The 21,326-nt window shown below is 47.8% G+C and overlaps 3 protein-coding genes across 3 annotated transcripts; all 3 read right to left on the reverse strand.

Moving 5' to 3' along the window:
• Positions 1-217: 217 nt before the first annotated feature.
• Positions 218-4,443, reverse strand: K444DRAFT_350549 (uncharacterized protein). The gene is made up of 10 exons (XM_024872099.1): positions 3,360-4,443; positions 3,105-3,303; positions 3,005-3,048; positions 2,366-2,957; positions 2,029-2,264; positions 1,815-1,975; positions 1,284-1,655; positions 1,158-1,235; positions 873-1,003; positions 218-821 (listed from the first exon to the last, which is right to left on the reverse strand). Exons 1-10 carry the CDS (start codon positions 3,975-3,977, stop codon positions 460-462), a joined length of 2,793 nt encoding a protein of 930 aa, XP_024739717.1. The 5' UTR covers positions 3,978-4,443; the 3' UTR covers positions 218-459.
• A 467-nt stretch (positions 4,444-4,910) lies between these two features.
• K444DRAFT_523772 (cytochrome P450) lies at positions 4,911-6,800 on the reverse strand (the record flags this gene model as incomplete). The annotated part of the gene is made up of 4 exons (XM_024874313.1): positions 4,911-5,438; positions 5,493-5,706; positions 5,756-6,529; positions 6,580-6,800. 4 exons carry the CDS (start codon positions 6,798-6,800, stop codon positions 4,911-4,913), a joined length of 1,737 nt encoding a protein of 578 aa, XP_024739718.1.
• Positions 6,801-7,090: 290 nt separating this feature from the next.
• Positions 7,091-20,598, reverse strand: K444DRAFT_558087 (cytoplasmic dynein-like protein 1 heavy chain 1). The gene is made up of 3 exons (XM_024876810.1): positions 20,185-20,598; positions 7,845-20,134; positions 7,091-7,797 (listed from the first exon to the last, which is right to left on the reverse strand). The coding sequence occupies exons 1-3, from the start codon at positions 20,462-20,464 to the stop codon at positions 7,330-7,332; spliced, it is 13,038 nt and encodes a 4,345-aa protein (XP_024739719.1). The 5' UTR covers positions 20,465-20,598; the 3' UTR covers positions 7,091-7,329.
• Between the last annotated feature and the right edge of the window lie 728 nt (positions 20,599-21,326).

Raw genomic sequence — 21,326 nt, forward strand, 5'->3', positions numbered from 1 at the left:
ATGAATCATAGGGATTAGGGTGTATTGATATGGAAACCGGTGTTCATATGTTGAACCCTTGTACTTGGATGCATTTTCAAAGGTGTTTTTTCGAAGCACTTGCGATCGTGAACCGATCAGGGGAATTGAACTGTAGTCGACAAGTTGTTCACTTTAATGATATTTTGCATATTCCCAGTCACCAATCCACAACCCAGGGGTGCATTCCAGCATCCTATTTGTCTTGTCGACTCGTAGCATATACTCATCGCTCGAGATTGTGCAAAACTCAGAAATTTCCTTGCAAAGTAGGGTAAGACAGCGCTAGTCGCGGTGGTCGTTAATGACTGGATGAAAAGTAATAATCGGTTTCTGTTTGGAGTTTAGCACTTGCACTGAAGAGGATCGAGGACCTGGTTATCTGGTTTTACACTATATCTGCACATCAATCGAAACCACATGAAAACATCCCACTCAAAACTAACGCAATCGTACACCCATCTCAACATCCCCATCCACTAACCCCCCAATTCTCCCCTGTAAACTAGTAGGATTCTGCCTCATTGCCTCCTCCTTCAGCATTGCCTCCCGTCTCACCATCTCCTCCTCTTTCCGTTGAAATTCCACCTGGAGGGCCTTCTTCTTCATCCTATTAACTATCTTCGTCTCCTCTTCGGCTAGTTTCTTGCTATTCAAGTGTGTTTCGCGCCATCTGATGTAGGCGGGTGTTGAGGTGATCAGCCAGGCCCAGCCGATATTAAACCAGAAGGAGAGGAAGGCGCGGACCAGCTTGCTGAAGGCGAGGAGGAGAGAGCAGGTTATTATGAAGGCGGAGATGGGAACTAAGACGAAGGTTAGCTGTGCATGATTAGCATTAGGAAATGGGAACCAACTCATGAATCGAAAGATATCACCCCAGTTGTACAGTCCAGGACCATTGGAGCCAGTCAGGTTTGTGGCGTTCATACCAAAAACCCCAGTGAAGAAAGACATGGGCAGAAAGACGATTGTTATAATTGTGAACCTATACCCCAGAATCTCCTGTCAGTATTTCCTCCTCAAAGCGTAGGAATTGGGAGTTGAGACAATATCTTATGAGTAATCTACTCTCAAGGCTGGCTAGGGAATAGAAAACTCGCAACAAGAGAGGAACCATGCTCCGAGAAATTGTGACTTACAACATGATCGATCTTCCTTGCCTGAGAGATTCTTCGCCTTGCTTGACTGATTCTCGTGCTTCCACGACGCCTGCTTGCCTTAGATACAGTTAGCATCATATAGCGAGGCTCAGAGGAAATACTCACTGCTGTTTCAAAGCCAGGAGATCTTTCAAAGCGACGGATGTATTCTCAGCGGCATTCTTCAAGGATTGCAACTCCAACACCTGGTCACCTAGATTATCAAGTAGCTCCCTCGCACATATTTTGGTCCAATTGACATCCTCTGGGTCGTACTGCTGATCAAGAGTGAGATATGGTACTGCTGTAAGAGAAGACATTCTTCTCTGCTTCGGCTTGATTGGACTCAGCCTCGGTGAGCTTCTGTCGCTTCGATTATCGGCATCTCCCGGACTGTCCCAATTCTGGAGACGCTGGCAGTTCTTAACAAAGGTCCGTATGACTGTTTCTTGCTGAGTCTTGATCAACGTCATGATGAACAATTCGTCCAGTATATCCCTGGCATCGAATGAGTACAGTGCTTTACTGATTTCAATGAGGGACCTCAATAGCTGAGGAGCCAAGGCCCAAAGACAAAGAGACGTGGTAGCTGCTGAGGAGTTCTCGGGCTCTGAGCTTTCAGACAAAAACACGAAATAGTTTGAGGGTAATACTTACTTGATTTCTCGCAAGAGATCGCCTTCAGGATTAATGTCCAGTAAAGTATCTTGCCATTTCTTGACTGAGGTGAAGGCAGTTTCATCACGAGAATTATATCCCTTTGAGACCAATCGAGTACATTCCCAGAAGTGATCAAAAGCAATGGTCTGCTTGTGAGTCTGTTTTACATCAGCATTTTTCTTAGGTCTCTCTGTGCAAGATGATCACCTACCACCTTTCCAATGGCGTTGGCAAAACTGTCTATCACCTGGGGTTGAAGATCCGTAGGCTGTGTTCGATCAAAGAAGACTCGGCTGACCTGATCTAGAATTATAATGGCTAGGTCGTATGCACATCTTACTTCATCGACTCGAGCAGCACGCAAACGTGTTCTTATGCACTTCTGAACAGCAGATGGATCTGGCTTGTTCCTTCCCCACCTCTTTGGGAAGCTGGTGATGATGGTATCTGCCGCTTATTAGCCGGTGAAGCAAATCGAGGCTAAGGCTGCATCCGTAAACGTGAGAACATGGACACGAATCTACACGTCCATCTGTTACAAAACTTACTTTCATCCAATATCCACATCCATAATTGGTCAACCATCACCACCCGTGGCACCTTCTTGACGTTCTCAGTGCATTGAGGACATGCCTTATCTTTTTTCGGGTCATCCTTCTTACACCCAAAGTGCAAGAGCTTCGGATATGGCGCCGTCCCTCTGTACACCACCTGGTCACGATCTCTACTGCATGTGTCCTTCAGCGTCCAGTAATAAGACTGGTCCAAAGTACGGCGTGGGTGCAAAGGCGGTTTTTTGCTCAAGTGCTTTTCGATGAGCTTTTCGTCTGCAAAGCCGTCCATCGCTTCGAATAAGATAGCAGCCTTGAGGAGCAATCTTCCAAGCAATGTCTGGCGCTGAGGTCTCGATTGGTGCGTTATCTTAGCGGGGCTGGCAGACGGTCTGCGGGACCAATTTCTTGTTGTTATGTTTTCTAAGAGACCGTCTGAATTTTCTCGGTCCATTGTTGTCTCGACGACAGGGTCTGCTGCATTGCCAACCACATCACTGAAAGGGGACCACTTGGCAAGACCGTGACGTTTCAGGATCTCGGCACTTTTGAGTCTTCTTCGGTCAGTCTCCCAGTGAAGGTAAGGCATCTATGAACTTTAATAACTGTTCGGGACTTCCGATGTGTGACACTTACGAAGAGCATAAGGTTTTTCGGTTTCGGCACGGTATTCTCATGATCTAACCAAAAACATCAGTCATTGCACGATGCTTGGCTTCCATCAATATTCTCTTGCCTGTTGAGATAGGGTAACACCGCGGACGCATGTGGCGAGTGTGAGTGGGAAGATCCGGACGATCCCCATGCTGTAGGCTGCGCCAATACTGTGGCCTCAATAACATTCTTGTCTTCAATTCCTGGACTCCCTGTCGCGGCTTGCGATATGGGCCGTGGAGATCAGGTTTCTTTTCATTATAATACCGAGCAATTGCTTCCTATAATTGAATAAGGTCAGGACGCCACTACAAGATTAAGATCAGGTGTCATTTACCTCGACCCAAGACATATTATTAGCCGGAATGTGGAAATACCGAATCATGTCCTCTTCGCACTTCCACATCAAAGGATTTCTCTTTGGGTTTTCCTCGAGTAGGAGACTGAGTGGGACCCTCTGATCGGGGAATGTATCCTCGAGCTCAGGGTGGTCGTAGGGGGCCGGGGGGTCTTCTTTTGACTTTTTCTTGAAATAAATTACGTTTGCTCGGAGGTCCCCTAACACTACTTCCATTAATTTATCCTCAAGGTTCTCTGATCTTGATGTCGGGCCCTGAGAGGCTGGTACATTCTGTGGCAGTTCTTCAGGAGCCTGACTCCTCGGTCTTGGGAATCGCTGATAGAGAGTCGCTTTGAAACTTTTGAGCAGCTTTCCGGTCTCAGTTTTGAGTCCCTCGGCTTCGAAAATCTCCCTTAACTTGGCAGTCCGAGCGAGCTCCCCTGTTATTCGAAGTCTTAACTTATCATTTGCTTCCGTTCCCTGCAAGGATCCGAGGAACTCCGCACGATCTGAAAATTTTAGGCAACCAAAGAAGTGAAGAAGGCCCTCTTCAACCGAGCTCCCGTGGACCTCATTATAATTATTTCCTTTGCAGTACTTAATGAATTCGGCCATGATACGTTGTGACGTTGGCAAATCCCTTGGAAGGAAAATGGAGCCTTGCCAGCCTCCGAACGACAAAACGTGAATATTGAAACTTTCGATGCAAGATAATAATTCATGAACGGAAAGAATAACTCGTCAAGGCTACGAGGCAGCAGGGGTTTTATGGTTTCCTAGGATTTTCAGCCGCCGATTTTGACAGCCAAGCATCCGCCCGACTTGGACAGACAGGGCTGAGGTGGTGCAACCAATATCTCGGCGAACAACCAAAACTTTGGAAATTACTGTATGTGATCTGAGACCTGCGGCATTGCCACACTTCAGAGTTTTATAAGTCCTGATTGGTGAAGCACTCTCCCGTCAGGGTGTCGATTACCAAGGAAGACTGCACAAGGCGCTGCATGCGGTTGCTTTTTCCTGTGGCTGGAGGCACACAATTATTGAGCCAGCAGCCCTGCCGTCCTCGACTGTGGGGGTTCGCATGGTTGCAGGATCTTGCCGTCTTCCAGAGCGGCTAGCTGCTTGATCGAGGCCTCGCAGAACTGTGTTTTGGGAGGTGGTGGCGATGGATTGATTGGCTTGGGGGGCAGCAGCTCAACACACTCACCAACCCGAGGTTGAAGTGGAGACTGGCTGCTGATTTCCCTTCAGCGAGCATGGAGGTAGGTATCGATCAAGGGATTTGTTTTGCTTCTCGAAAAGAATGTTTTCAAGTTATGTTGTTGCTCTCGTGATGAGGAAGCGAAGGGAAGCAAGAAGAGACTCAGGCCGTCTCCAGAAGGAGTGGTGGCGTGCTCAAAAGTACCGATAGTTCCTCGCAACCATGCGTAGGTGTCAGAACAGCTATTTCTTCCACCCTGCCGAGGGCTTGATATTTTCAATGCCTCTAACCACGCTTTAACTCTCGCCACCAAGGTTTTACAGGACAGGTCTTCTTCTAATGGCTCAAAACTTCCGTCTCCGAAGACGAATAGGATTCTTCCCGGCCGGCGCCAAAGTTCCAATCGCGAATGCCGCCGTATTTGGCTTCGTCTTCCTCGCAGCTTCAATGTCCAGAAACTCGATCTCGAAAGCCCAAATTAACATGGCAACGACAAGGCACATCTCGTACTTAGCATAATACCGCCCAGGACACATATTTGCTCCTCCCCCCCAAGGAATATAGACGCCTTTCAAGCCCCTAGTCGTGAAATTGGCCTCTTTGTCGTTTCGAACGATACTTTTATTGGAAAGCTTTTCCGAGAAAGTGGCCATGCCGTTCTTCTTCGAAGGACCACTGTATGGGTCATTGGGGTACTCAAGGAATCTCTCGCCCCAGAACTTGTCGAGTGGATGTTCTTGCTGTCCATTGTCGAGTTTTCGTCCAGTATTCCAACATCCTTTGTCCCTATGGCTGAAATAGATGCTGGCAAGAATAATTTTATCCGGCTGGACCGTCCATTTACCAAGCTTGAAGTTTGGGACGATGGAGGTCTGGAAGGGGTAATTGTAAGCTCTTTTGCATCGATGGATAAAGGGATACCTTACTCTATTAATCATGACAGCTACGTTCAATCGAAGCACCTCAGCAACGACGGATTGCAGAAGAGGACAACCACTAAGCTTGTCCAAGTCCACAGACTCCGGTAAGTGCGATGAGAAGCAAGGCGAAATTTCTTCAAGGATACGAGCAGTGAGAGTGGGATCCGCGATTATATGGATGAAACACCAACCCGCTGAGGGGATGATATTCGCATTTGCCCTTGTCAAAGTCAGCAAATTTATAAATCAACTCGGAGATGTGTCCGTACGCCCATATCATTCCCAAGTCAGAGGCTGCACGGCCAGCTGGGGAAATCTCTTCAACGTGTTTGTACATTTCAGCTCTCTTTCTCATGATCCTCGCTCCCCAGACAGGCTCCCACAATACATCCTTCAACTTTTCGTCAGAGCAGTCAACGAGTTCCCGCGCAAGCTTATGCCATTTCATAATATTCTCATGGTTCTTGTCTCGAGACGCGAAGGCTCTTGGAACGACCCATCGTGGCACCTTCCTCAGGATACAGGGCAGCCAAGAATCGTGACTCCAAAAATCTTCCGCCAGGTTGGGATTGATTTTGAAGATGTGCTCGCCGCAGAGCGCAATTGTGGTTGCTACGAAGGTCTCGGACTTCACGAAGTCGTACAAATCGGGCAAGTGACTCCATTGATCCCCGATTTCCTGGGACCTCTCAGAGATGCGGGTGGCAAATTGTCGAATGAATTGTCGGGACAACTCACCCAGCCCTGCTTCTCCTAAAAGCTCGCTCTGGAAATGATGGTGTGATATGAACCGCAATCTCTTCTCGGGAGGCGTACTTGATCTGGGAAGTGGCTTCAAATGAATGCCAGAGTTGTCAGCCTCGTAGACTTTTGCGTCCGCAGGCGGCATGCCATGAGCGGAGACGAGAGCAACGAGAGCCAAAGCTTTGGTGGAGAGGTCTCGGGATTTACCAAAGATCGTTTGTAAGTTTTCAGTTCCCGAAATAAAGTATATCTTTTCGGAACCCAGAGCAAGGCGGACTGGCACATTTCCAAAGTCTTTCCTATAATGACATGAGCCATCTCATCTAGATCAAGAAAGGGGCAGACAAACACAACAGAACTCAAGAACCCAAGAGTGTCGAAAGCCAAAGCCAAAGCATTTCCCACGAATGGAGTGCAGTACGGGACAGGGGGAGGGTCTTCGCTGATTGCTGTGCCTCTGATACCAAGTGCCGACAAGCAGAGCGTCGCTGTGTAGGTCAAAGAAAATGGTAACAGAAGAAAAACAGCGATAGTCAGCCATGATGGTGTGGTAAGAGTACCTTGATCCATATTGGAACCACGATGCCTCACCACAGCCTTGGGAAGGGTGGATGAAACGAAGCTGTATAGATGAAGTCTAAACCCCGTCTGGTGGATGTGAAGAAACGAATAGATATGCAGACGATGGAAGCGAGAGACAAAAAGGACGATCAGAAGCAAGTGAGGGACTTCGATGGGTAGGATAAAGCGGACCGTGAGACAAGCAATTCGGGTGCGCTTGCCACTCACATTTGATGCGGCCCTCCTCACTGGTCGGCGTTCGATTCCGCAGTTCCCCTTGCGTTCCCGTGAGGCTGCAACGTGGTGGCAAATGAATACATTTAGATGCATGTCAATATCGCTATGCTACAAGAAATCGAGACTACAAAAGAGAAGCAATCTGTAAGTCTAGCGACGCAAGACTGGGTATAATAACGACCGCCAAATTCCAGCCCATGCCTGCAAACCATGCTGAAGTAAAGAGACCTGCGCCCGATCTGACCATGCCCTAAAGATCTAAGACCACGAATGGAAATCTGTCTTGTACACCTAAATCGTCTCAAACCGCCTCCGCCATAATCTGTTCTCCTTCGTCCAACAACTCCGTAATCTTCCCCAAATTCTGAATCATGCTTAGACCTTGACCAACTAGAAGAAGCTTCTCCGCATTCGCGGGCAAGCCAAGATATGTAGGTGGCTCTCTCTCCGGCAATTTCTGTATCCAGTCCGTGAATTCCTTGAGAGTAGTCCCACTAGGCACAACCAAGCTTCCATCATCCTCGTCCAATCCACTTCCCGCAATACCTTCTACAAGTTTGTGGCCAATGTCATATGCCGAAGGCGTGAGGAAAGAATTGACCAATTGTGTGAGGCGCGCAAAGTCACCTTCGTCATCAATCTTTCCTCCGTAAGTCTCAACAATCAAGGTTCGGATCATGTCCCATGGTAGATTCTGGGGGGCAACGTTGGTGCGACCCAAAGCAACGGTCTCGATCCATGTGTCTATGATAAACGCCGAACATTCGTACTAATCTCTGTTAGAAGGCGCGTGCAGCCAAGGCTTGTATCACTTACATCACTGTCATTGAATTCCCAGAAACCCTTCCAGCCCAAATTTGGTGCATAGCGTAGCCGTTCCTGAACGACCGCGTGCAAGAACGACAGTAGAAGATACAGTCTGGTTCTCTCGACGGGATTCTTGGTAGCCCGAGTGGAGAGAGATGCCATTGAATCTTTCATATTTGCCCTGACACCAGCTGGCTGTTCATACATCAAGACTCGAGAGGCTCTCAAAAGATTAACAGGGATCTTAGGACTAGACTCCATCGAAAGGAATAACCTGAAGTTTGCGTGGGGTTTGAGTGAGTCCATGCGTTTCTCAAGACTCTGTAGCCATGTCGGAGCCAGATGTACATTCTTCACAAGAACCCACGATCCATTGGCGGCCGCGTTGCTGATGGCTTTGTCTGCGCTAGCCAAGCCTTCGTTGGATCCCATGGCAATATTTGTACATGTAGCGCTAGATCGTTCGACAAGGTTGTCGACTTTGTAGCTGGCGTCGAATCCAGGACTTGAGCATAGAGCAATTGGGCTGCTCGCAGAGACTTGATCAACGGTCTGCTTGAGATCTTCCGTAGTATCGAGGAGGCCTTGACCGAATACAGCAGTAACGAAGCGCTCAGCAGCAGGTACAAATCGATCTAGGCGGAATAGCTTGATGAGCAAGAGAGACATAAGCTCTTGATCTCGTTTTTCGGTGCTTGCACCCCACACTTGGGGAACGTGATTTTCTCCTATCTCTTCAAAGAGGAAGCGCTCCCAAGCCGCATTTGAGATTACCTCGAGTTTTCCCTTGAGAACTGGTATTCTGGATGCTCTGGCCAGAACTTCGTCTTTCCTATGTGATTCTGTTGAAACGTCGACGCCTTCTATACCCTCATCTAAGATGACATCGATCAAGCTCTTATCCATTTTATAAGGCGCAGCTTGGGCAAGAAGCATAGCGAGGGTGATTCTGTCCTTCTGAAGCAGGCCTAGAGAAGTACGCTGATAGGTGGTGACGAAAAGATCTTCGATGATGATATCTCGACGGACATTATGATTTGTCTCGCTGGCGAGTCGCTTGTTCCCATGCAGTACTGAATGGAAGATATCGAGGAAGTACTGCAGAGAGAATTGGTAGAAGTGATTGAGATAGTGGAGTTGCTCGAGGACGGCAAAGACTGCGCTGCAAGATCTCGCAATGATGTTGTATTGAAGAGTAATCTCGTCGACTTCTGTCATGACGCCTTCGGTGTTGCTCATCTTGGTTGAAATCTCGGCAGCCTCCTTTTTCAGTGTTTCGAGAGTCTCAATCACGTTGTCGTCGTCAAGAATATTTCCACGAGACTCGTTCAAAGCCTGTAGTAATCGTTTCTCCAACTGTCTGAGATGCACTTTGAATTCGCCTTGCAGCTTAATGAGGTTGGATCTACGCTCATCGACATCAGGTCGTTCTGATTTCAGGACATCATTCAAGGATTGAGTTTGAAGGCTGCTCTGCGTAACTGTGAAATTGACAAAAGTTGTACGACTGCAGATATCAGGCGCAAAGGTGGCCGAAGGATCTCTCGTCGATAAATAGATCTTGAAGGCCGGAGAGAAATCGATTTCTTGCTTCCCTAGCTGGATAAGAACACGACCTCCTGTCTTTTGGTATTCCTTATTGAGAACATGATTGAGCACAGGATCGAGATATTCTGCATCTTGAATGAGGATCGGATTTCCGAAACGAAGGGAGCTCTCCAATTGTTTCGTGAACGAGTCGTCCAGAAAACTGGTGACTGTGAGGCGCCTATCCTTGCTCTCCTTCTGCAAAAATTCGGTAACGCGACCAGATGGGTCAATGATCAGCGGATATCGATTGAAGCGCTTCAAGATGATTGCATTTTCCGTGCAGAGATCGTCAACTGGCAGCGAATTTTCCTGCCATCCGAGTCGTTCATCAGCTGTGGAAAGGTATTCTGTCATTGGATTGTGCAGCTTGAAATTGATGCCAGAGAGCTGGAGTTGATGTAACCAGTCTTCCATCATGTTCTTTCGGAATTGCTGATCATAGAGACCGCTGTATGCCAAGAACGCAGCTGCAACAAGAACGTCACCCACGAGTGTGCCAATTTGTGTCTCAAACGACTTGCTCCCTTCTTCCCAACGAACTCGCTCAGATGAGAGACTGTCGAGCAGTCGTACGCTTCGATCAACCTTAAACTGCACCCGAGACATCTCGGTCTTGATTGCCTGCGTCTCGCTGATTAGGGCTGCATATTCCGTCTTGTATGTTGCAATGCTCTGTTCGAGTGCGTTGATTGTATTTTCAACTGCTTGAGCTTCAGCTTTGGTTTGCAGAGCTTGCTCCTCTAGCATTCCGACTTCCTCTCTCAACGGACCGACACGATCAAGAATTTCCGAGTAGTTGACTTGAGCCTGGACCCACTGGACAAGGGGACCACAGGCTTTACTTGCGCGATTGACTTTCTCGTACGTGAAATCATCGTTTGAAAGGTATTCATTCCGCATCTTGATACGCAAGTTCTTCGTCATCTGTTTCTCGTTGTCATAGTTAACAATACTAGCGATAAAGTCATCTTTTCGAACGATGGCTTGAACTGTCTTCCAGCTGTCGACCTTATGACCGAGTAAAGTACACACGGAATCCAAGGCGAGCTTGACACCTTGTGGTGGATTGCCCATAGAGCGCACTTCTGTCAAATGTTGGCGCTTGATGTTGCTGACACTCTTCTGGGCCTCAATAACCGCAGGTTCTGCGTTGGCGAGATCATTCAAAACCAACTCGCGACGTTGGGCAACTTCAGCCTCTTGTTTCTCGAGAGCGGCTTGAATCTCCAAAGACGTTGTCTTACGTTGCTCAGCCTCTCGTTGGTCTGCAACCATACGTTGAAGTTTCTCGTTGGCTTCAGCGTCTTTCCGCTCCAATTGTCCTTTCTTTTCCGCAAGACTAGCACGAAGATCCCGAACTTTGTCAACGGTATCTCTCAATTTTTCCAGTCCAACGTTCAAATGGCGCTGTTGCTCTTCCAAATCTTCACGCTTCTCATTGTACAGCCTGACATACTGGGCGACAAAATCCAAGAAGTGCCGAGGAGTCAGATACGTGACTCGTCCTTGCTGCTTTAGAAGTTTGATATTGAAGCGGTGAAGGGAATAATGAATGTAGACCATAGAATTAACTACAGCAGCACGGTGGTTGGCTGGGAGGGTGAGCTCGCGGTAAGCGACGGGAATACTGTCTGGAGCTTGGAAGTTGGGCCGATCAAGATCGACGGCCTGCGTCAATTCAGTACCGACTTGGAAGAGTGCCTGATCAGACCAATCTCCGAACCAGTTCAGCACACAACGATTGAAGAGAGCAGGACTTGTCGCAGCTTTTGAAGATAGACCATCTTCTGGCGGGTTCATGGTGAACACAACATGCAAATTTTTGACAATCTGCTGTGTGAACCACTTATATAATTCTTCTTGCGAGTCGAGAAGAAGGCCTTGCCGCTGAGCACCTTCCTTGCAAGCAGTCATCAAGGAGGCAAGCTCATCTCCTTCGAAGAGACCTGGAACTTCCGCATTTGCCAACAGCGTATTCATTCTCTCGAGGAATCCAGAGTCAAGCACATTCGATTCATCCATGATGAAGCATATCTTCTCCCCTTTGCATCCACTTCGTCGAAGGACATCGCGCAGGTCATCGTCGAAGTCCTCGGCTGAATATTTGCCATGCACCTTAATTTGGAAGACTTTGAGGCCGTTCATCCAGGCAACAAAACGTGATAATGTTGTCTTACCACTCCCGCTGACTCCAATCAAAATCAGATGTCCTTGGGGTTGTCTGAAGACACGATCGATACGAAGAACGTGCTCAAGAACGTCGTTGAAGAGGATCAAAGGAACATCCACTTCTTCCTCACAGAACGTCTTCAATCTAGCTTTAACGAACTCGCGGAGCTGTTCTCGGTCGACAGGAATATAATTCTTCGAGAGCCAGTTAGAGAACAGAATTGGCCCACCAAGAGCCTTATCTTCTTCAATGGTTGGGAAGAAGTCGAGCGCAATACGATGAACGGCTTCGTTGGTCCAGTTTCGCTCGTCTTCTGCGACAAGACGATCTTGGAACAACCGAAGTGCCTCGTGGGCCCATATTCTGACAAGACCTTCCACTGAGAGGGTTTCAAGTGGTCGGATCGCCTCGTAGATACCTCGGACCCATCTAGTGAGTTCACGAGGACTGTAGACATAGTGAGGTTGAATCTTCGGGGTGAAACGTTGCTGGGATTCGAGGTAAAATTGGACCATAGCCTTTGTAAGTGACTCAGAATAGCCTCGGAGTGATGGGATAATCTTCAGAACAGCACTATTGAACGTTCCATAGATTTGATGAAGTGAAAGTTCTCCGGGATAATCGACCATGATGAGAGGAGCATGTCTTAAAAATCGCGCACCCATTGGAGTTCGGCCTGCATCCGTTGGCGGATTGCAAGCGCCTACAAACTGGATACGATCGAGCGTGACCCAGGTTTTGTCTGAGGTTCTCCAGAAGCCATTCTGCTCCACCAGTTGTCGTAGAAAGGAAATCGCTCGCTGAGTTCCATACTTGTCTGGTGCTGGCAAGTTGATTTCGTCACAGAACAGAACAAGCCAACGACCAATTTGGGTTGGAGAGAGGATGACACCATTGAGAGTCTTCTTGTATTCGCAGTATTGCTCAAAAGTCTTGATAAGCAGATCGGGTGTCGTAGCACTGGAAAAATTGAGGCCGACAACTTCCATGTTTGGCAGCTTACGGAGAGCGCTGAATAGAGTCATAGTTTTTCCTGATCCAGGAGGGCCGCACAAAAGGAGCGGTTTGTGCTCTGCAAGCCAGGAATACAGAACGTCTTCATGGCGTGCAGTATCGAGCGTCGGAATAACCACATCGGTTTGTGTGATAGAGTGCGTGTTAACCTCAATTGATGGTACGGAATTCTGCCATGATGTCCATTCAGCCTTAGGTAAAGTGACATCGAAGTCAATAAGGGACGAGTTGTCACCCATAATTGGCGATCCAAATGTAGCCATGCCAGCCAGACAATCTCCGAAGCTCTTTCTGTCACCCAAGGGACAATCACCAGTCAAGGACCAAACCAAAGCGAGAAGGAGCTTCTTTGCGACATACGATTCAACTTGTTCAGGGTCGAGAGGGAAGTCCACATGCTGGGTATTGTATTCGATAACGTCTCTGACACACTTGTTAAGTAGTGAGAACAGGGTATTCAGAACGCGCGAGATGGTGAACTCCATGATATGGTTGAACCCTTCGGCTCGTTCCAGAGCATTGGAGATGAAGTCTTCCGTCGTCAGGAAAGCCTGAAGAAGATCGGCAACTTGAGCCTGAATTGCAAGAGCCTTGGCCGCTGTTTGCCCCGTGGCAACGGCATCCTCATCTAGGTCCTCGAAGGCAACTTTCCGAAGAGTATCGAGGTAATTGGAGACCATCATGTTCGATGTTACGGTATCTTCGCTGAACCACACCATTCCACAACGACTGACTGTTGCAAGCGTGGCATACTTCAAAGTCTCGACTTCGAACATTATGCGAACATTTAGAGGGAGATTGAGTCGCTCGCCGTTAGGGAGAGTTAGAAGTTTGTTATCGTCAAGGACACTGTTCAAATTCTCGACCCATTCAGGATCGACATCGCCGTCGAATACAATCCAATGTCTTTTTGTTTCCTCACCTCGCAAATTGTCAACGATTTTGCGTAGAATACTCGTGAACAGACCGTCAGTCCATTCTCGTGTAGTTGAATCCAGGTTGCCGTACAACGCCTCCTTTGACATGACTTTCGAGTCAATGATGTGACAAACACCCTCAACACCTTCCACCTGCTGCAAAGCTTGTAGAAGAAGCTTCCAAGCCACAGATTTTCCCGAACCAGAGTTTCCAACCATCATCACACCGTGGTGAATGCCTTGGATCTGGAACAGCTGAAGGATCTTGGTCATCCAGGTATCGTTGACAACAAGATGTCTCTCCTTGGCAATACTGTGGATTGCGTCCTGCAATTTCTCGAGACTGGCCGGTACATACTCTACCCCGGGGAATGATTCCGCCTCGATAGTCCTCATAATTTCGACATCGCTCTTGATCAATTTTGGTGCAATGGTTTCGCGGATACTCTGGACAATGATTTGGGGTTCCACTTCTTCCTCCAGGCCAAGATCACCACCTGTACGCGTGAGGCGAGCACGCTTGAGGCCACCAGAACTGACAAGCACACTCTTGAGAGCACGAAGTCCGAAGTCGTAGTGAGCTTGTTTAGAAAGCTTCGCAGAACAGCGATCGAAGAAAGGTACCGTCTGCTTTGACAGTTGCTTGGCTTGGTTGAAACCTTGTGAATACAGCATAACCTCAGCAATCAACTCTTTGTCTGGCTTTGACATCGCAACACTTCGGAATAGTTTTTTAAGATTGTCCGGCAAGTTGGAACGGCCGGCATATCCCGGATTCATGGTGATGAAAATTCCAGTATTGGCGTTGACACGGAGTTGGCGACCAACCAGCTCAATCTGGGACTTTTCATCCTCCAGACCTTGCTTCAGACCAAGTTGAATGTTCTGTACTTGTTGAGATACAGCGGACAAGATACGTTCTTCAAGCCGATTGAACTCATCGAAGCAACCCCAAGCTCCAACTTGACAGATACCCAGGAAAATGCGCCCCATGGCCTGGAAATCGAAGGTGTCGTCGCAACAAAAGACAAGAGTGAACCGTCCAAGCTGAACACCTAAGGCTTTGACAGACTCGGTCTTGCCGGTCCCTGCGGGGCCGTATGGAGAGCCGCCCAATCTCTGACAAAGTGCTTGTGTCAAAGTTAGGAAACAGCGATCCGTGAGTGGTGTTCGAACAAGACGTTCTGCAACCCCCAAATACTCGAAGCCATAATTAAGCTTGGCATTTGCCATTTTGATGTACAAGCGTTGAAGGAAATCACCTTCGGCTTTGTACACATATCTCATCTGAAGGAGCCACATGTAATGATTCGGTGTGGTTGCGTTGAGCCCGATGAGCTTCTCAATTACATCTCTCTGATGGACGCATTCAGTGATGAGGTGTTCACATCTCTTTCTCTGAATTGGATCCAGGTCGCCAAGGACCGTGGCAGCGAGAAGTTGAAGGACTTTGACTTCTTGTTCGTACAAGCTCTGCAGCGTTGATCCGCCAGTTTCGAGAGACTTTTCAACAGTAGATGTCCAGACAGCCTGCGTAGCCAAGACGACTATTTGACTCGGGAATGAGGCAATGTACTTACTCAAAGCTGTCTGGTCAATCTCATCGGCAGTGAAGACGGGCTCGTAACGCTCAATTGCCTCGGCAAGAAGCTCCGCCAGAGTGGATTTCATGCTGCTTTCGAGGAGCGCTAACCAATCGTTGATCTTTGGAGTCTTGATGAGCGAGATCTCTTTCTTTAGTCTGACCTCCTCACCCTCTTTTGAAGTGAACCCGGAGATGATATGGTCTTCGTCCATGATCAGACCGGATAGCCCAGCGAACATCTTCTTGAAATGCTTTGCGATACGCAGGGTGTCGTTACTGTTGCCGATGATTTCAAGCAGATCCTCGTCACCAACAAAGTAGAATCTTGGAAAGGACACCCGTTCCCTTTCAAGATACTCACCCAGGGCTTTCTGGATTTTGTTGAGCAACTCTGCCAGACGCTCGAGTGATTTTTGTACTCCCGATATATTGAGAACATCTAAAACAAAAGGTTGCTTGTAGACTTTCTTCATCACAGCAAAGAATTCGGAGTTGATGTTTTGGAACCTTGAGGATTCGATGGGAAGCAAATGCTTGATATCGGCGTTGCCAGTGAAGACACCTTCGAGATACACCCACTGACGCTGGACGTCGATCCACACGTCAAATAAGACATGGACACGATTGAGCTTGTCTTCCCATGACGAGGCTTCTTCCTCGAATTCCTTGTAGTATGGCGAGTGTCTCATCGCCTGCAAAGAGTTGAGGTTCTCGCTACATTTTGCAAAAAGATCATCCCAGCCGCGAATAAGTCGACATTTGTTTTGGTAATTGACCAGGTCAAGAGAATAGTTAGTCCAGACTTCACGGACTTGCTTCAAAAACTCTTCCAAAGCCATCTCCCCTTGAGCTTGGGCGATGATGTCTCTGATCACAACTTCGCTTGCAGCAAGATTCAAATCCCAGACATCGCCAAGTGTCATCGAGATTGGCGAATATCTCTTTCCAGGCTTAAGTGCCTTGAATATCTTATTCCAATGTCGATCTCGGACAGCTTCAGATTTGAGATCTGTAAGGACAGGGTTGACCTTGAGAAACTGTCGTAATACGTTTTGGATATGCTCAAAAGCGGCATATTGTCTCATCCGACTCGGCATCTCCTTGGTCATCTTGATCAATCCATCGATGGCAGATCTAAGTTTTCGTGGTTGTACGCTGTTCCAGAGCGTCTCACGAAGATCATTCAAGCTCTTCCAGATTGTTGAGAGCGCAGCCCATACAGATTTGAAATCCTGGACCTCTTCCAGGATGGCTGCGAGAGCTGTATCTGCTGTTGCAGGTAAGTCCAAGGCCTCCTTCGCCCTTGAAACCATCTCGGACTCCTCGTGAAGTTTCGTAATACGGGTTTCGAAGGACATTAGTGTTGCAGACGCAACATCTGGAGCGATAGTTCCAGATACCGGCTTCTCTTCATTCCACTGACTGGTGATTTCTGCAATCTTATCGCCTACAACTTTGTCCTCAGCGGTAATCTTGGCGCGAAGGGCATCAGTCTGGTCCTGAACAATCTTGGCCTTTCGATTAAGAATCTCATTGAGTGAAGTCCATTCGGAGTCAACCTGCTCTACACCTAACCAGTCCGCTGGAAATTGATAACGTTGCCGAACCAGTGTCGTTTGACCCTGCCTGAACGTTTCGACTTCAGGACCCCAAGCTTTGACTTTACGTTTGCAGGTTTGCACGATGGTAATAAATTGGACAGCCTGGGCTGTTGATGTTGCTTCCAACGACTGCACTTCTAGATCCTTTCTTGCTTTCTCAATCTCGGAATATACCTCGCGGACCCTCGTGCCAAGGCGTACGGCAAACTTTGTCAGGATTTCATGCTGCCACTGGTCGTACTTTGCATTCACCTTGGTTTGTACCTGATCGTAATCGATCGTCAAATGGCCAAACGATCTGCTAACCTCAGTCGTGTCGAAGGTTGAGCGAGCTTTTCTGATCTCCTGAAGTAATTGAAGCCATTTAGATAATTGTTCGCCGAGAAGTTCGTAGACTTGTTCAGACTGGAGATCCCAGAGAGATTGGAATTGAAGCCACTTGTCGACATAGGTGCTGATCTCACGCAATTTTGTCTCGATGGACGAGTATACGCGCGATAAGCTGTCGGTGCAAGAAGCAGGAAGGTCAGTGAAACGAGCTTCTGTCTCATTAGTCGTTGATAAGCTCATTTCGTATCGTGAAGCCTTTACTTTCGGAAGATTGCAGACAACTCCTAGCCAATTGTGAAGCTGTTGGAACCAATTTGCTCTGGCATCTTCCAAAGGAGGTTCAAGGTAGATGACTTGATTTCGCATCGAAACTTCATGGACAAGTCGTTTCAGTGTCGGCGTTTCATCTTTGACTGCCCCCGGAACACCACTAAGATGTTTTCGACGACTATCATCGTTGACCCCTTCTGATCGCTCATTCTCAAAGCTCTCGATCCATGCTCCGATAGCTTGTCGTACTCGAAGTAGCAATGTGGTCTTGATACGAGCATTCATTTCTCGGACCCAGTATGACAAATTCACATAATTCTCCAGGTTCAGTTGATCGACTGCCCTCTGGATGGTCTCAAGCAGTTGCTTGAATGACTCAGAGTCGTATGGACAAGTCTGAAGCTCTATGAGAGCTTTTTGAATGGTGATGTTGATCGCAGCCAAGGTAGCGGTCTTGTTTTGCAACAAAGAGACTGACGCGGCAAATTCCCGAACGAATTGGACATGCTTGCTTTCATTGCGCCCAGCACTATGATCGACGGTTCCGTTCGAGAGATATGGCGTTTGCTTGATGTGTAGATCGAATGAGTGAACGAAAGACTCCCATTTCAAGGGTACACCTTTCGATATAAGAGCTTGGACCTCGTTTTGATAGCCGCTGAGAAGAATCGATACATCTGACATTTCTGCAATTTGTCGACTAGTCTGCGCGAAAGTCCTCACACTCTCCATCAGGCTGACGGCATATGGGTATACGCGCTTTGCTTCTTTCGAGATGTTGTTGATCTGGTGAGGGACAGCATAATTGAGCCATAGAAGATTGCGAGTTTCTTTGAAAAGTGCAATAACTTGGGGGTCAAAGTTGACTGCCAATTCAAGCGCATTGTTAGCGGATCGAATTTTATTGATGTTGAAAAGCCGGCCTGCAATCGAGATTTGCTTTCTTTGGACATCGTGAAGCCATGCCTCAAATATAGGTCGGGTGTCCAGCTTCTTTCGAAAAAGGTTACTCTCACTCTGCAATTTTTGTCCCTCAGAGTGTAGAGCCCAATCATTTCCAAGAACATCCTCAACTCTCTTCATATAGCCATCGAGCTGTCTCTCAATCTGGCGAGCCCAGATAATTGCTCCTGATACCGGAGGCAGATCCCTTAACTGAGCCATTGCATGAGCTTCCGAGTGACCATATTGTTGCTTGAAACGTTCATGGAGAGAGGAAATATCGTGCTTGACGTTATCGATCAGCTGAGTCTGATACTCTGTTATAGCACCACGAATCTTTGGCCGAACAAACAGAGCGTTGAACTTCGAAAATACTCGAAACATCTCATTGGCAGTTTTTGCGGTGGCCAATCGGTCTCGCAGCCGTGCAATAATTGAGTTCTCGACACGGGATGTCCGCTCATTATAGGTTATTTCGGCTTGCACCCAGATTCGTGTGCCTTCAGGGGTAACATCTAGCAAGTCCACGTTGTTCAAAGCGGCGTAAGCTTGTTGAACTTCCTCAACAGCATCTACATCACCCATTTCTTCGACAATGACAGCGCCATTGGTATTACCGTCACCTTCTCCACTCTTGGGTCCAAGCACATTGACGATGGTTCGTTGTAATTGCTCATGGTTGTCTCGGAACGTGCTGACATACTTCAGGCGCGCTTGAAGGTCTGCATGCTTTGGGGAGATCTTGATGGGAATGAATTTCTCATTTCTTCGGCGGGTAACCTCCCGAGCAACGTTTGTGAATTCCTTTACATTCTCATCCCATGCCTTCCAGATGGACTCGGTGGTTGCAATCAAATTATTGAATTCCCGATAGTCGAGGTGCATCAAGGATCGACCATGCAGCAGCGAATGTAATTGTAAGTCTAGATCAGCTGATATGGCCTCGACTAGAGGTAATGCTCGCCGGATGGGGTAAGGGCAAATTCGAAGCTTCTTGTTCAGGTGGGCAAAAATGAGACCGATGGCATCCTGGATCTTTGGCAGAGATGTTGCTGAGAGCAACTCATCCAAGGGAAAATCCCGCATCAACTGATTGTATTTTTGGACCTTCTCTGTTGCCTCCTTCAGTCCAGTATCTGCCGTAAAGCTAACCGTCGCTTGAAATCGTTTGGCCGTTCGAAGGATTTCCATCGTGAGTGCGACCCCTTCGCCTCGCAGTTGAGCTTCGATCCCCTCCAACGCTGACTCCATCGAAAGCCAGAAATTGATTTCTTGAGTTGCGGTCCCACTGTTGGCGTCTCTAGACATCTTCGTAATGGTTTGTATTGACTTGATCCATCCATTCACAATCGACTGTAGGTTGTTGAGAAATTGGCTGTCCGAGAGCAGAGCTTGAGGGATCAACTCTGCAGAGGGCTTGATATTCCTAGCTGCAGCTTCCTCAATCGCATTCTGGATCATGGGATGTAAAGGCAAGATTAGGTCCGGGATTTCGATGTTTTGCTGGAGGTGCAATAAGCTTAGCTCCAACTCTGCTATCCTCTTCTTTGTCACCGGAATGCCTGTCTTCGCCTCGACATCTGATCTGCCACGGACCCCATTCGTCGTCTGTTGGGTCTTTGTGTATGCATCGAAATATGGGCCTAGTGCTAGGTGGACGACGCTGTGCAGGATTTCGAAGGGAGAGACAGAGGCACCGCCTTGGCCATTTGCGGTGCTGTTCAGAGTGGCCACGCCGGGCAGATTAATGATTTGTATTTGAGAGATTATGGGTATTGTAGGATCAATAGGCTGTGGTCGTTTCAGAAGCGCGATAGAGGCCATGTTCGCGGGTGAGAAGGAAATGTCCGTCGCCATACTGTAACTATAACTCAAGGAGTCTACGAGAGAAAATTAGCTCTATTGTCTGTGGCAGATTACAAGTACGTACTTGTCCCATCAAGGGAGCCATCTAGCCCGCCTGCTGATGCAATATCCTTCGTAACATAAAGTGCGACCTGATTCTCCGAAGCAAATCGAGTACATCGGGAAATCGTATCTTGGTAGCGGATCTTTGACAAGAGGTTGTTGCCACTCTCTAGATCTTTCCGCGTAGCCCCCAAAGTGATTTCGATGACCTTTGAAAGGTATTCTACGATCAATATGGGGTCCACGGCGAATGCGTCTTTGGCAACCCCATTAGGGCTTGCCGGGGAGTCCACCTCCGTCATGGCTGTGGGTTTCGAGGTTTATTTCATCTCCAGAGTGTGGCGGAGGAGTTCAATATCATCAGACTGATGCTCGCTGGTGACAAAGTGGCTTCAGCTGTGGTGGTTGTTGATCTGGTTGTTGAAGCCTGTTGACTGGCTGCTCTCACCAAGATTATTTGGAGTCGCGAGAAAGGTCACAGAATCGCGTTCCTTCCCCTGAACAAGGGTGTGGCCGAAGTAATGGGGTGGCTCTATTAATGAACTCAAAGTAGCTTTATGCGCGCAACGTTATCTCCCCGAAATCTTGACGTGATACCTATCACTCCATCAACAGCTTCATTCTCCATTCAACAAATTAGAGCAAGAGGCCGAAAATTTCCTCACATCGTTAACTAAATGAGCCACAAGTGTGAAGAGCAACAGATTATGAAGGATAGCGAGCTGCGACCCGTTGGCTCGAAAGCACCCACAACGTCAATTATTCAACGGTTCTCAAATTGCGAAAAGGTCATTAAACACGCCAATCAATTTAGTGCACACCAAAATCAGTTGCTGACCCACAAACCCACTCCCATCTATCATAAAAACTGCGCATATTCTGGCTGCAGCCTGCTCTGGCCCACAGCCAACTCACTTTGCACATAATTTGGGTGGAGATCCTGCGTAACCTTCCGTCTGTTCCATTTCAACCCCGCCTTTTGTTCTTATCTATTATCCAATTCAGTCGACCCTTCGACGTTCTAAAATCTCCACATGTATTGTATTCGTTGAGCCAAATTTGCTTCAGCTCTTTGGAACTCTGTCACTCTGTTTCTCACGGGCACACAAATTGCCACCATCCCTCATCAAGTGGTCCGAGGTTAGCAATTCTGAACTTTCGCGG

The sequence above is a fragment of the Hyaloscypha bicolor genome (genome assembly GCF_002865645.1).
Source record: "Hyaloscypha bicolor E unplaced genomic scaffold K444scaffold_53, whole genome shotgun sequence".
Taxonomy (NCBI): Eukaryota; Fungi; Ascomycota; class Leotiomycetes; order Helotiales; family Hyaloscyphaceae; genus Hyaloscypha; species Hyaloscypha bicolor.

Coding starts and splice junctions, on each gene's coding strand:
- K444DRAFT_350549 (XM_024872099.1), bottom strand. CDS start 3,977: ATGGCCGAATTCATTAAGTACTGCAAAGGAAATAATTATAATGAGGTC. Junction 3,304..3,359: donor ATAATATGTCTTGGGTCGAG/GTAAATGACACC, acceptor ATTCAATTATAG/GAAGCAATTGCTCGGTATTA. Junction 3,049..3,104: donor GTGTTACCCTATCTCAACAG/GCAAGAGAATAT, acceptor GTTTTTGGTTAG/ATCATGAGAATACCGTGCCG.
- K444DRAFT_558087 (XM_024876810.1), bottom strand. CDS start 20,464: ATGACGGAGGTGGACTCCCCGGCAAGCCCTAATGGGGTTGCCAAAGAC. Junction 20,135..20,184: donor TGGCTCCCTTGATGGGACAA/GTACGTACTTGT, acceptor TTTCTCTCGTAG/ACTCCTTGAGTTATAGTTAC. Junction 7,798..7,844: donor GGGAATTCAATGACAGTGAT/GTAAGTGATACA, acceptor AACAGAGATTAG/TACGAATGTTCGGCGTTTAT.